This window comes from Amblyomma maculatum, chromosome 3 (genome assembly GCF_055883805.1).
Source record: "Amblyomma maculatum isolate TAMU_Amacu chromosome 3, ASM5588380v1, whole genome shotgun sequence".
In the NCBI taxonomy this organism is placed as follows: Eukaryota; Metazoa; Arthropoda; class Arachnida; order Ixodida; family Ixodidae; genus Amblyomma; species Amblyomma maculatum.
The window spans coordinates 205,453,565-205,468,424 of NC_139346.1; the positions used below are offsets into that span (position 1 = coordinate 205,453,565).

At 43.9% G+C, this 14,860-nt stretch overlaps 1 protein-coding gene across 2 annotated transcripts in view; it reads left to right on the top strand.

Annotated features, from left to right (window-relative positions):
• The first annotated feature begins 10 nt into the window (after positions 1-10).
• The window catches only part of mTor (serine/threonine-protein kinase Tor), a 96,142-nt gene continuing 81,292 nt past the window's right edge, over positions 11-14,860 (top strand). The window contains exons 1-9 of one of the 2 annotated variants that reach the window (XM_084599383.1): positions 11-192; positions 635-874; positions 1,472-2,379; positions 3,317-3,429; positions 5,113-5,292; positions 6,455-6,580; positions 7,886-8,049; positions 10,236-10,298; positions 14,694-14,812. In XM_084599383.1, coding sequence (XP_084455509.1) covers positions 652-874; positions 1,472-2,379; positions 3,317-3,429; positions 5,113-5,292; positions 6,455-6,580; positions 7,886-8,049; positions 10,236-10,298; positions 14,694-14,812 — 1,896 coding nt within the window. In that variant the 5' untranslated portion in view covers positions 11-192; positions 635-651. Of the gene's footprint in view, positions 193-235; positions 345-634; positions 875-1,471; positions 2,380-3,316; positions 3,430-5,112; positions 5,293-6,454; positions 6,581-7,885; positions 8,050-10,235; positions 10,299-14,693; positions 14,813-14,860 lie in introns of those variants that run through there. The other variant, XM_084599384.1, reaches the window with a different exon arrangement.

Consider the following 14,860-nt stretch of genomic DNA (forward strand, 5'->3'; position numbering starts at 1 on the left):
GATCCAGCCGACCGGTTGACGCCTCATTGACCTCACAACAATGCCATGCTAATGGATCGCACCGGTGTTGATAGCAAAAACGGCGAAAGTTTGACGTTAATATAAAGTTCTAGAAATAACTTCGAGCACAATGTGAGCACTTTGTACAAGTGTGCCTGCTTCATGCGTTGGTGGTGTTGTTTTACTTTCACGGTAAGTGCGGCTTGGTGCGTCGTCGAAATTGTGTCCAAGCACGGCTCTTGCTGGCCAATGCGTCGCGTTAGTCGCGTGTTGAAAGTGAAACTGCGCTTGTTTATTTAGTCCTGGGAGTTGCAGCACTTGGTCCGAGGCTCTTGAAACAACTGGTACGCAAGCTCAGTGGTTACAGCTGCACCAGTTGGGGTTCCTTTGAATATACATAGCGATGCTTGTCTGCAAGCAACACACCAAGGTGGTGACCACAACGTATCACTACCATTTGAACGTTGGTCCTTTGTCCCGTGGGTAATCTATTGTTAGGATTGCATTGTCCGACTGATAATCATAAATTGCTGTTGCATTGCGTGCTGCTGTATTTTGGTTATGATGTGTGTTGAGCATTCTATGCTGCGCTTAGTATCTGGCTTCAATGTTGTTTTTCTCGTCCTGTTTCCAGATGATCTGATAAAGGCTATGATGATAGCCAACGTGAACCAGTTCGTGGTAGGGCTGAAAAGCCGCAGCGAAGATGTGCGGTTCAAGACCGCCAACGAACTGCACCATTATGTCACCACCGAACTTCGGGAAATGGGCACCGAGGACGTCTCGGCGTTCATGGAAGAGTTCCACCATCACATTTTTGAAATGGTGTCGAGCTCCGATGTCAATGAGAAGAAAGGCGGCATCTTGGCCATTGGTACTTCTTATGTCCCTGTTCCCTAAAATTAAAATATAGAACTATTCAGCTTGCTCTTCACGACTGCTTCAGTGCACTTTATGGCATGGGTAAATACTACTATAGGCTTCTTAATACCCTGAATATTTAAATACTGCTATATATTGTAACACATTTGCCTTGAATATGTTTAATGTAAATGCAAAACTGCCATTTTCAACCAGCTCCACTGTTGAAAAAGAAAATTCACTCAGTGAAGTGGGCATTTGCTTCCATGTGCTGGAAAACAAAAAGAAGTCTAGCCACTGAGTATTTTTGTGACCAGGCCTCCACTGTGGTCCGTCTGTCCAGCTGCATTCACTCATCTGCGCATAACAGAATTTTGTTATTTGTTGTTTTCTCTTGCCAGTGTTAGATGCAATATTGTACGATTTTGTATTTTATCAGTATTGCAGTATAACTGTATAAGACAAACACTTTGTGTGAAATTTGTGCTCACAAAAACCAACGGCATGAGAAGAAAAAGTTGAAAGTTGCCTGAAAAAAATGTGGAACAGCATTGTATGCTTTAGTTCAACCATGTTATGTTTTGGGTTTTTTTTCTGCTTTTTGCAACAGTGAATCTTCTAGAGGTGGATTCTGGCAACACTGGATCAAGGATAAGTCGTTTTGCAAACTACCTTCGCAACTTGCTGCCATCAAATGATACAACAGTTACAGAGCTTGCAGCATATGCCATCGGTCGTCTTACAACCGTCGGCAGCAGCTTCACAGCCGAATATGATGACTTTGTTATAAAGCGTGCCATTGAGTGGCTCTGTGAAGAGCGCCATGAGGGAAAACGACATGCCGCTGTGCTCATTCTTCAGGAACTAGCCATTTCTACGCCTACCTTCTTCTTCCAAAACATCCAACCCATTTTTGACTGCATCTTCAATGGTGTGCGCGACCCCAAGCCAATGATTCGGGAGGGTGCAGTGTTAGCTCTCAGGGCAGCTCTGATGGTGACGGCACAACGTGAGACAAAAGACACCCAGAATCCTCCCTGGTACTCTAAGTGTTATGAAGAAGCTGAAAGTGGCTTTGAAGAGGCCCTGGGAGGAGCACGCGAGAAAGGTGTGAACCGAGAGGACCGTGTCCATGGATCCCTGCTGGTCATCAATGAGCTGCTCAAGTGTAGCAACATTGAAGGCGAGAGGGTCAGACAGGAGCTGGAGGAGGTGACCTCCCAGCAGGCAAGGCATGAAGCGCACCGAACACAGAGCTCTGGCCCTGGCAGTTCGTTGACGCGCTCGCTCAGGGCGCTGCAGCAGATGCAAGAGCACCGCCCAAGAGGTGGCGCGCGAGCTGCACTGCTGAGGTATCACCGAGCACAGGGCTACCGGCCAGCGACCATCGTTCCCCTTCACCAGGGCTCCTCGTACCAGATGCATGGAGGTCACCGGCTTTATCACCATAGCCATCACTTGGTGCCGACCCACGAGAGTAACACCTGTAAACGCCTGCTTGATGAGAAGTTTGACCAGGTAACTGCCACTGCCTTTGATACCTGATAAAAAAAATCTAATTACTGTCTGGCAGGTGCAATTATAGTAGATTTTGGTACAACACTTTTGCCGACGTGAAATTGTCATCGTGGTCATTACTCATGGTTTCCAGCATTGCACTACATAAAAACGGATGCATGGACTGATCGAAAAATTATTGGTAAAATTTTTGCTACAGTGTTTCTCGCAAAACCGTTTTTTAGCCTTTTAACTTTTAGCCTTCAGAGGTGCATAAAACACATCTGCATTCTTGTATAACTTGCAATTTATAAACAGTGCCTTTGTACTGTTGCACGGCCCTGTATTATGGTTCGTTGAATGTCACAGCCAATAGAAATTGCAAAACAGCACCTTGGTTGTACTGTTTTCCGCAGCAATAGTTTGTCGCTGAATCGACAAACTAGGTCTTCTAGCTTTCTCTGGGACATTGTAGCAAAAGCCTCTTGAGAGTATCTCTTTAAAGATGTACTTGTTAAAATTCCTTTTTATCGTTAAATTCGATTCATGTGAAAAAAAGCAGAGATAGTCTTGAGGCCTTGTTAGATGGTTAGAGTGCTCAACTACTGTGCCAAGAGATGTAGTGCAGTCCCAGCCATGGTGGCCACATTTCAGTAGGGCAAAACACAAGGCACCCATGTTCTGTGAGATGTCAACATAAAGATGTAAAATAACAAACCCCAGATAGTCGAAATTATCTGGAGTGCACAGCTATGACACCCCCATTTTGATATTTTAGACCTCATAAACCAAACCAAACTTTCTAGGGCATATTTAATCTGCTATCATCATGTAAGGTGGATCTGTATGGGTGATCTTTTCTGTGTACTTTGACAAATGTTTGCTTATAGATTGCATTTCCCCTTTGTTTCTATTGCACTTTTGCACTCACAATTGGGTGATTTCCTTTCATCCCAAGATATGCGAGCGAGTACTGAGACAGCGTGCTCTCCGAAACTCACACATCCAGAACGCACTACACACGGTGCTGCCCAGGCTCGCTGCCTTTCAAACGCAAAGATTTGTTAAGAGGTGAGAGGCTTGATCGGGTTCTCTTGTGTCTGCTTGCTTTCTGTGGAGTGATAAACACTTTGACAAACTGCAGGGAACAGGGAACAACCTTGAACAATGTTGAAGGCATCAACATAATAGCACTCACTTCAGTTACATTCACTGCAGGACAAAACTTTCTCCAATTTATTGCATATAAGTGTCTGGTGACTTTTTCTTTGGAATGGGAGGGGGGGGGGGGGGGGGGGGAGGTAGAAAAGGAACTGCAGCTTGGCATGATGAAATCATCTGCTGCTCTTTTTTCATTTCAGTGACAAACAACACACAGCCTCACCACCACAGTTAGCTTGGGGTCAATCTCTATCAAAATTGCATTCCTTTCCCCGTTTCTTTTTCTTGCTTTTCCCAGCCTTCACCTTCTACTTCAAGAGGTACTCTCGAAGTATGATGCTTAGCCATGTTTCAGCAATATTCTCATTTTCGGCATCATACATGCAGTTAAGCCAATTGCTGACTAAACGTGCCAGATCCTGATTTTTTCACATGTGCATAAGGTGCATTTGACATCTGCTGAGTGTTGCTTTTACAGAGTTGATGAAGGTGCCATGTTTTAGTGCTGTTTTAGGGTTTGTCAGTTGTGTATCAGAAAGGGCTTGATGAAGGCGCACTGCAAATTTCACATTGCGGGCACGTCTCGACAAAGCCTATTTCTCTTTAGTAAGGAAATTGCCCACCAAAAAGTGCTGAATCAAAGGAAAAGAAATAGATACCCATAAATGACAGCTATGTTCTAAGAAAAACAAGTAGCGAAAACACAGAACCCTAGTTATCTATATTCTGCAGCACGTGCCACTCCCATGTACAGTCAGGGACAAAAATTTGCGAGATGCGCATTTGTGGAGAAACATTTATTTCTTCGTCGCATTACTAGTTTTTCCTGGGATATTTTTTTCCTTAATGAAGGGTGCATGTCCCCTCGTGATTCAGCACATTTCATTCATTTTGTTTGGCCAGCCACAGAGAAATATTTTTCCACGAGCTCATGTCCCGCACACTTTTGTCCCTGACTGTACATTTCCTTTTGAATTCAGCAGGTGCCATTAAACTCTTTTGTTGTTAATTCATGCTGCCATCTTTCTGTTGATTTTTTCCCAGCCGTTCTCATTTTCATAGTGCCCTGTCCTCTGTTTAATTTCACTTAAACAGGTCAGCCAACATTATAGTAAAATTTTACGGATTAAAATTTAGCACTGTAAAATCAGCATATGGATTCTGCATTTTTGAAGGGAATAATGCGCATAGAGCTGGCAAGGTACAATGTTTAAGTAATTGCATGCTGTCCTATTATCTCTTTTGTCATTCTTATGGGTTTCTGTAGTTACCTTCTTCATAGTGTTTCAATTCAGGTGCATAATCTTTGGCTACTGCCTCGGCCTTGTGCATGGTGCAACCTTTGTCAAGCCCAAGATACAGCCCAACGGGTTTGCTTGTAAGCTGTGTAGTAAGACCCTGGTAGTACCCATAGAAGTCATAAGGTACTGAGAGGGAAACGGAAGTTCTTTAATATGTTTCCAATGCTGCTGATGCAAAACCAGCTGCCCCATGGATGGCCCAGAAATAAAACCGATTGGCTGAAATTTTGTTTTTAACAGAGGCTGCATAACTGCTTCTTTTGTTGTGTGACCTGTTCTATAACCCTCCCAGGTATCTGGCAGATACCATGGACTACCTGCTTGGCTGCCTGCGGAGGGAGAGGGAGCGCAGCTGTGCTTTTCTTTCCATTGGCCTGCTTGCTGTGGCCGTGTGCGAACACCTATTGCACTACTTGCCCAGGATTATGGAAGTCATCCGTGTCTCCCTACCCAGCAACAGCACCCCTTCCAAGTAAGCTGACTGGGGCATGTGTTGACACTTAGGAATTTTATTGGAGCTTTTTCTCTTAAAGGAGAGGGGGGGGGGAGCATTAATGGGGAGGACGGGACGGTGAGAACCAGCTGCAGCTAAAAATAAGTGACTATGTTGACTATGGTGATAGCTCAGGCCAGTTCCAAGCTTTTACAGTGCAGCTATTAGGCATTCACTCTTTTCTTGACCAGCGTGCTGTATCCCATTTAATTGAGCGAGGAGAAAAGGGCGGTAATGGAGAGGGAGAGTATTTAGATTGAAGGCCAGGATGGTATGAAAGATAGAAAGTGGTTGAATTGGCAAAGAGGAGGGCAACGCAGACAAAGTGACAACGAAAATGGACATATTTGGGCCCAGGCACAGCGACATCCTGCTCATGCAACACTTGCATTGATCTCATCTTTGAACGTCTTCCAACTGCGAATTGATTCTAGCATGTATCGTGCCATTGCTCACACCATCAAAACTGTGTTCACCGTCACAAATGACTTCACGAGAAGTAGTGATTGCACATGAGAAAAATAACATCCCTTGACATCAGTCTCAACGTCGTAAATTCAGAATCACAGGAAAAGATTGCTAGTTTAAAGCAATGAACAACTCCTGTGTAAATTCGGGCTATGACAAAGGTAGGCATTTATTGAAGTTTATTGCTTGAGACTTGTCTTTGTTACGGCGCTCGACTACTGTTCCCAACGACGCGGGATCGAATCCCGGCCTCGGCAGCCGCTTTTCGATGAAGGCGAAAAGCAAGGCGCCCGTGTGCTGTGCGATGTCAGCGCACGAAGAACCCCAGGTGGTCGAAATTTCCGGAGTCCTCCACTACGGCGTCTCGCATAGCCTGAGTCGCTTTGGGACGTTAAACCCCACAAACCCAAACCCAAACCAACTTGTCTTTGTCATGGCAACAGCAGTCATACTATGTGGTAGCTACTACTTACGTTGCTTCAGTGTTTGCTGTGCAGAGTTAACAGAGGCAGGATCTTTTCTATGTTGAAGTTGTTATATCGAACTTTTGAAGCTTAGCAATTGCAGTGTAATTGCATCAGGGATTTTATGAGTAGCCTTTGTGCTTCTGTGAGCATGGATGTAGCTGCTGCTGTCTGTGCTTTTGCAACATTTTCATTCCTCTTCTGCGCAGGAAAAAAGGTCCCATCTTGGATCCTGCTGTGTTCACATGCATCAGCCTGCTGGCGAGAGCTAACAAGAGCAGCATCGCTCCTGACCTCAAAGAGCTCTTGGACCCCATGCTGAACACTGGCCTCAGGTGACAATTTTTCTTTTTTAACCTTTTATGTGTCATGCTCTAGTTTGTTGCAAATAAGCAAAAAAACATTGGCGGCCTAATACATGCTACGCTTCGATTATTCCACTACAGGAATGCATTCGCGTTGGCCCATGTTCTGTTGCCACAAAGTACAGATTTCGAGGAAACATAGTTATAATGTTGCGTGGGCTCTGTGCTGTCACGGCCTGGACAGCGAGCAACGGCATGTGGTAACTGAAGTAACTCACATAATTCGTGCTGGTTACATCGACGTGTCTCGCAGCAATGTAATCAATGCAAGGTGCTCTTCTGATAGTGGTTTGAAGTGGGTTATTAAAAATTGTGACCCCAAGTAGTTTGCGCATGAAATTTGGCAATCACTGTCAATTTTTTAGCATCAACATTAATTAAAGACGTAAAAAATGATGAGGGGAGTATCAGGTGCCTGCGCAGTGCTTGTGTGCACACTCGCTTAGCTGCCTGTCGAGGGCTCTCGCCCGCACCTTGCGAAGGCGCTCTCGCTCTAGCTGACCGTTTACATCCGAAGTAGACAATCTCGCTTATTCCTTCCGAAGGCATTCTTGTTTGCGTTGCTTTTTGAGGTTGAAAGCTTTCGCTTGTCGTTTTTGAAGGCATTGTTGCCCTTGCTCCTCTTCTATCCTCAAAGCTAGTGCCTGTCGCTTACGAAGGCGGTCATATTTTCAGCGATCGGCAGCCATCATGAAAGGTTCCACCAAAAACGACACTGTTATTGTGAGGTCATAGCGGGTGGCAGTTGAGTGGAATATTCAAAAGGAGAAAATGGTCGCTCAAGCACAAGCTGAGCATGGCCACCTTTTCAACATGTTGCACCATCTGGCACCATTATCACAATTCAGAGAAAAATGCAGTGTGCATTTCGTGCACCAAATATTGCAACTTGTTCAACATATTGAATACCATGTCGTCAAGGCGTACGTGCTAAGATTTGTCCCAAACTAACAATCTTGTCTCTTTGCAATGTCGTTATTGGATGTAGCAAATAGTAAATGTTGTTCACTGTGAGTATGCCTTCATCTGACGTTATTTTGAAGTCACTTACTTCATTAACACACGAGCAATTTAAAAAACTGTTGGGATAGTCGCCAGTGCATTTCTTGGCGTCATTTCGTCTTGCTGCACGGAACCGTGACGAACAATAAGAGGTGAAAATGTAGCTGTTAAATGCATTCCTGCATTAAAACAATAGCTGTTGCTGATTCACGATACTGTTTTCTTGCGGGTAATCTGTGAAATGTGACCGCTGTTACACTGTGCCACTTGCAGTCCAGCATTGACAGCAGCCCTGCAGGAAGTGTCCCTGCGGATTCCCCAGTTGAAGCGTGACATTCAGGACGGCCTGCTCAAAATGCTGTCATGCATACTGATGCAGCGCCCGCTCAAGCACCCTGGTGTGCCCAAGCACGTGCACGCAGCGCAGCCCAGTCCAGGTCAGTCAACATTTCTCTGACACAAAAAGAAAATAACATTCTTCTTTTGGAAAAGCAGGCCTTTTTCTTGTGACAAAGTACTTGTGCTAATTGTGGGATCCACCATCCCTCAATAATTACTTCGAAGTAATCATTGTAGTCTGTAAAGCTCTTGTATATTCTGCCTGGTGTCAAGTGTGAAGCGCATCAAAGCATTTGCACATGTCCTTCCCCTTTTTGCGAATCTGCCCTACAGATGATGGCGATGTACCACTTCCACTCTCTGCCACGCCAACAAATTCTGAAGGGATATTCTTACGGGCAGCTTTTGGGAATTGTGGCCTGGTGGCTGTAGTCAGATTTGTACATTTCAATGAAAAAAAAAATATAGGATTTCTGAAAGCATCTGCCTTTCAACATATTTCATGTAATTGTACTCGAGTGTTTAGGTGTATCCGACTTTTCTTTATATCTTTTATAGATGTTAGGGCTGGGAAAATATTGAAATATTGAAATGAGGATTGAGTATGAATATGAGAAAAAATGCCTTCTAATATCAAATTCAACAGAAAATGTCTGATCAGCTAAAAAAATTAATAATTAAATTATAGGAAGCACTGTTTGTCTTGTTTATTTCAGAATTCACATAATATTTGCAAATGAAATTAAATAGAGCTGCACAGAAGTGTATACCCTATTAAAAAAGATTGAGTATAAACTTTATGAAGAATTTCGTATGCTGGTTTATTGTACAGGCTGGACTTGCATGAAACTGGTTGCAAAGGTCAAATCGCTGCTGAATACACCAAACTCTCGTAAATTTGGCCCTAGAGGAACCGGAAAAAGAAAATTTCTAAATTAACTGAAAGCCTGAGTTGTAGAATGGGCCTGAAAAAAACTGTCAAAGATAGTTTTCATCGCGGTAGTTTTATCTTACGAGCACCTGCATGATGGTTGCCGGCATTTGAGACAAAACCTAAACCTAGTTTTTCGAATATGACTCAAATAACAAACATATTCAATTCGTATTTAAAGTTTCAAATATTTACATGCCTTTATAAATATGTATTTTTAATATCTTGAATTTTTTTTATATCCGAGTTTTTTATCTTTCTTCTCTTGTACCTCTTCCCTGCAAGAATTTCGCCACCTGTTAACCATGGCAGATGGAAGGTGGCTCTTCTGTGTACCAACTATGGCAGGAGGCAGAGGCTTCAGACACGGAGTGGACAGTTTTTGCCTTCGTGTCATTCCTAAAAATAGAAACGAGTGTAGTATTCAGGTTGAAAGTTTGCTTTTTTAGGGTGCGCAATGATCGTTCTCACTTCCGTTAAGGGGACCATGAAAAACTATTTACTAAATGTAGAAAATGTGCACAATTGGTATTCCATTGGCCATCTCCGCATGCAAAACATTTAATTTAGCTTCACTAATACCGAAGTATAGCGAATAAAAAACTGACACTCCTCCTCTCCCTTCTCAACTTGTCGCACACTGGTGTGCTGGAAAAAAAAAATTCCAAGGTTGCACATATCCCCACATGCACGGAGAGGATGCCTAAGCATGCCTGCCAAATTCTGGGGGTGGTCCACCTATATTTGTAAATTAACACTCTTTTGGTCAGTCATTGTGTTCTACGCTGATGTGGTCATTTGCTACCACCTGCCTAGAGAATGTGCCTTGGTGTAGCCCCTCTGCTGTCTAGTCTTCTACACTCACTTGCTGCCATTGCCATCGGCAAAGGTTTCGCTTCTTGCTTTAACTTTCATGCTTCTCCAAGGTAGAGTTGAAGAAATTGGAACTTTTGAGCATGTTCGTCAAAGCCCAAATTTCGGGGGCCCAGAGGGCCATTGATGAAGCTTTATGCATCATTCTTTGAGGTGTTTGAGTCCCTCTCTGTTGTGATGGTGAAAGGAAGGTGAAGGATCTGGTGGGTTGGGCGTGTATGCTTAGAAAAGAGTGGTTCAGACGGGTTACAACAGATGCGCATTAGAGTTTGTTTGCACGATAAAATGAACAGTATAGGTTGACCATTCCTCAGTTGTTTATCATTATGAATAGCACAAAAGGACTATAGGTCCAGCACTTTGTATGTCTGTTTCTTTCTTCATACTCCTGAACCTCATTTGTTTTGCAGAAGTCTGTCTGCTCCTTTGTGATCCAAACTTCGTTTTTCTGGTGTGTAACTTTGCATGTCAATTTTACAGAAACTACCGATGTTGCAACCATCTCGCTTGCTTTGAAAACATTGGGCAGCTTTGACTTTCAGGGTGAGTATGGTAACGTGACTTATTGTCTAACAATTTATGATAGACATTGTGAATTTGAAATGAAATAGCTAATTTGATAGTATACAAAATGCATCAACTGATTAGATTATCTGTAAACCAGAAGCATTGATATGCTGCACTCGCGCTACCGGCGCACCTTCTGCAGCAGTGTGCTTGCTGTCTGCTGGCATGCTGACTGTGCACATCTCTTCAGCCATTGCTAGGCCTAGCTCACTTTGCATCGAAATTGTCATAGACGGTGTTTGGGAAACGCAATCACCTGTCATATTAAATAGTGCTTGGAATTTGGCTAGTTAGAACAGGTTCTTATGCAAGATGGACATTGCTTAAATTGACGAAAACTGGATTAAGAAGGCGACACAAATGACTAAGATGCCATAAGAAGCCTCATTTTCATACCGATGCACTGTAAACTCAATAATACTTCAAATACAATTAGAACACAGTTGATTTCTGCGTTGATCTGAGCAGGAAGCAGGCATTGTGAGAGCTTCCGCAAGGCTTTGGTTAGCTAGGCTGGCTTGACCGCATGACAGCTGTGTTGCATTGAAAATCAGCGCTCCCCAAGTTCACCTTGTTGTGGGGTTTTGGAGCACAGACGTCAGGCGCCAATCCTTGCAGCCGGCACAGCTCCAAGAGCAAAACATGATCGCAGAAGCGTTCTTAGGCAAAGTACTGCCTGCAGGAGCACAGTGCGCAATTCAGTATATTGAATGTTCTGCTAAATCGGACTTCGGCAAGCATGAAAACTTTTTCATGGGATCTTCATGGGATCTTTAAGGGGATGTTCTGACAGTTCGATATAAGAATAAACTGTATAAAATATCAAATTTGAGCTTTTGTGATGCCATTATTATTTTTTTTTTTCCACCATGTTCTCAAGAGTCCTTATGGGCATTGCATAGGGGGTCAAGAAAAATTGGAAGGCACTTGAGCACCACTTTTAAGGACATGACTTGGCAACATTAACGACTCCCGTTTGCATGCTTCCCTTACGGATCCTTGTTTGTGTTCATTCACTTTACTGCTCACTTCATCAGTAGCTTTATTTGTGCCTCTATCATCCTATTATACTCATTAGGATACATCATCATGTATGGTGAGGCAATCAAAAGAAAAGTAGAATAATAAGCCTCTGCTCATTAGGATACAGTCATAAGATGCCCCATTGGCCTAGTGGCAGTGGATTTAACTCGGGATTGAAGGCTCCTGAAAGGCTGGATTCCATCTAACCTTGCCATCTCAAAGGCGATGCCCAAGTTGGCAGTGCCTGCCGGATGGGGCATGTCATGTTGTATAATGAGATCACCAGACGACCAGTCAGTGTGGGGAAATGTGACACGCTAACTACCACCTGCCAGAGCCGTGCCCACGATTCTTTGCTCACAATCCTGATGCCTATGCAGAATTTTCTACAGAACGAGCCTTTAATACTAATATGTAAAACGAAAAGTGATCGTTATGTACAATACTATTAGTCATAAAACAAGAAAACATATGTGAAGCACTGCACCAATAGAAAGAAAATAACTGGATAAGAAAAGGGGAGAAAAAAGAATTGTGGAATATATACTCATCTCACTGAGGCTGGTGAATGTATGAGGAAGCAGAACACGTTGTGCTTTACTGGCAACTGGAACAAATTTGTTCTGCAAAAACTCGTTGATTTAGTGCAAGTCAAACTTGTTTTAGACTGGAACTCGGGAAGTGCAACATGTGTTGAGTAGCACATAGCATTAATTAGCAAAAACTGCAAGTATAGTATGTTAACGTAAAAATTGTTTCTTCTGCTGTGTCTCCAATACACCTCTTGCATGACTTGATTGTGAATTTTTCTGAAGTCTGAAGTGTAACAGAGGAAGAAAACATCAGAAAGCCTAGCTTGCAGTTTTCTTCGATTCAGGGTGAACATCACAATTTATCGTGGAAATGCACCTAGTTTCGTGCAACTCATTAAATATAACTGATTCAAAGTAAAATAAAATACTTTGACCACAGCATAAATAAAACTAACATACATTGCCTGCAAGTAGGTCACAATGGCTCATACATGCTTTTGCTAGTCTCGTATTTAGAGGTATGACTGTAATTTATTTTCTTTCATCATGAGAAAAAGGTCATTTTTCTACCCATACCGACTTCGTATTGCAGCCCCCTAGTGTTGCGTCCTTTAACAGCTATAGATTTAATTTCACAATATAGCAGTGTTGGCAGTGATGTTTCTGGCGCTTAAATGTTATATCCTATTGCTCATTCTGTGCAATTATTCACAGAGGTTGAAAAGACAGTCAAACCCACTTATAATAATACCGGTTTTAACAATATATCGGATATAACAATGGGCAGCCGCTGCACCGTCAGGTTTGTCATGTGTTCTGTGGTAAAATAAACCGCGGTGTCATATTATGTTATCGGTTATAACAATCAAATATGGTCACTGAAAATCAACAAAAATGCGGAAACACGACCATAAAAGCGCACATGTACATGGAGACGCTGACAATGCCGGGGAAGCTTGCATGCCGCGGAGATGCGGGGGAGGACGGAGTGATTCCTCACGCGGAGGAGGAGGGAAGGCGTGAGGCGCTGCTGGGCACAATCATTCTGGGGGAGAGCTTTGAGTGCTCCCCCTCAAGACCACGGAACTCGTGTTCTCTCTGCCTCTGCACGATGGAGCAGTCCATTCTGAGGGTACGCTGACCGTGGTGCGCTGCACTATCCTCCCCTATTTGCTTTGTCCAGGCCCCCACTTTGCAGTTGCACATGTTTTGCGACAGGCGTACGGCAGTTCATGCACATGTTTTTTTTCTAACGTTCTTCTAGTGTGCCTTCATCGTTGCCACAATCTTGGATCTTGCTAGTCCTGGATTTTCCGTTAACAGCAAGGGAGGATCTTCCTTCAGGAAGCACGACACAATGAGCGCAGAAAAGGAAGCGAACGGCAGTACCGCTAGAAGTTAAGCAGAACATTGTACGTGAGCACAAGGACGACGTAAAAGTGTGCAACTTGGTGCAAAAGTACGGCCTGACGCAAGCGACTGTATCGACGAGCATCCGCAACGCGCTCAAGATTGAGAACGAAAGCGATGCCAGTGCAAGATTGTTTTCTTGTGTGCCAACATGGACAGCAGCGACAAGTGCCCCGCCTTCGTCATAGGGGAATACAAAAATCCCCAGTTTTCGTGGTGCCACGAGGATCCTGTTTCTCTACTGTCATAACGGGAAGGCATGGATGATGCGCAAACGTTTTCGCGAGTTTGAGTTTGATCAGCTGATGCAGCGCAAAGGCAAGAAGGTGGCATTGATGCTTGACAGTTGCACTACGCACCAAACAGGTCAGGAGCTCATGTATGTGGAAGTTTTTTTTCCTCCCACCTAACACTACTGCAGGCTTGCAGCCTATGGATGCAGGCATGATTGCTTGCTTCAAGGCACTGTATCGCTGACTTGTTTTGAGCAGGTTCGCGCTGAACCTCGACATTTCTGTCCAAGAACGCCGACTGGCACCAGACTTGAAGATCTTGCTCCTGATGGCAATGCAGTTCATTTTTGAAGCATGGGCAGAAGTAAGCTCCTCCACCAACATAAACTGCTTCAGGAAGACAAGCTTCGCTGGGGATGCTGATGATGCGGAAGGTCGCGAAGCTCCTGAGCGATGACCGAACTTTGGTCCACAGTGAGCGGTAGTGACGGCGACGCGTCGGGACTTGAGGAATTTTTACATGCCGACGATACATTCGCAAAGGATGAACAGCTGACAGATGAGACTATCGTCGCAGCAGTCACTGGCGCGGAGGATGGTGACAGTGGCGATGCCGACGATGGACCAGAGCCTGCGCAGGTTGCATCTCACCAGGAGGCTTTGAGAATGATAGACTCTCTGCGGGACTTTGTTTTTGCTAAGCACCTTCCACTGCAATATGTTCAGCAGTTGTATGCCCTGCAGAAAGATGTCAGCCAGATTGCCGTGAAGCAGACACTGCTTACGGATACGGGTTTCTTCTGCTACAAAATAAAAAGTGTGAGCTACCTCGTCCTCAATAAATGTGTAGTTTATAATGTTTTCTTTGTTTTTTTTCGTCCTGACCCGGTTATAACAATTATTGGTTGTGACAGTGGTATTTACATGGTACTTCAGTATTGTCATAAGTGGGTTTGACTGTCTTACTACAAATGTTCTATTCATATTCAATTCATTAGAGAAGCAACACCACTTGAATTCGATTCAGTAGTGGAGGTGTGCTATTTGCATCCAATTCAGAAAAACTCAGTCTCACACCTATAGTTCAAACCTTTTGTGTCTTCATTTTTTTTTGTGCATGTTACACACTGTTGTAATCGCTAAGGTACATATCATTGCTTGTGATATTCTAGGCCGGACACTGACAAGCTTTGTCAAGCATTGTGCCAACACCTACCTCACGAGCGAGCACAAAGAGATTCGTCTGGAAGCAGTTCGAACGTGCTGCTGCCTGCTTTCACCGGCTCTTCAGGTGACCCAAGTACCTTGGAGCATTCTGTATGGTTCACATCAAAACAGG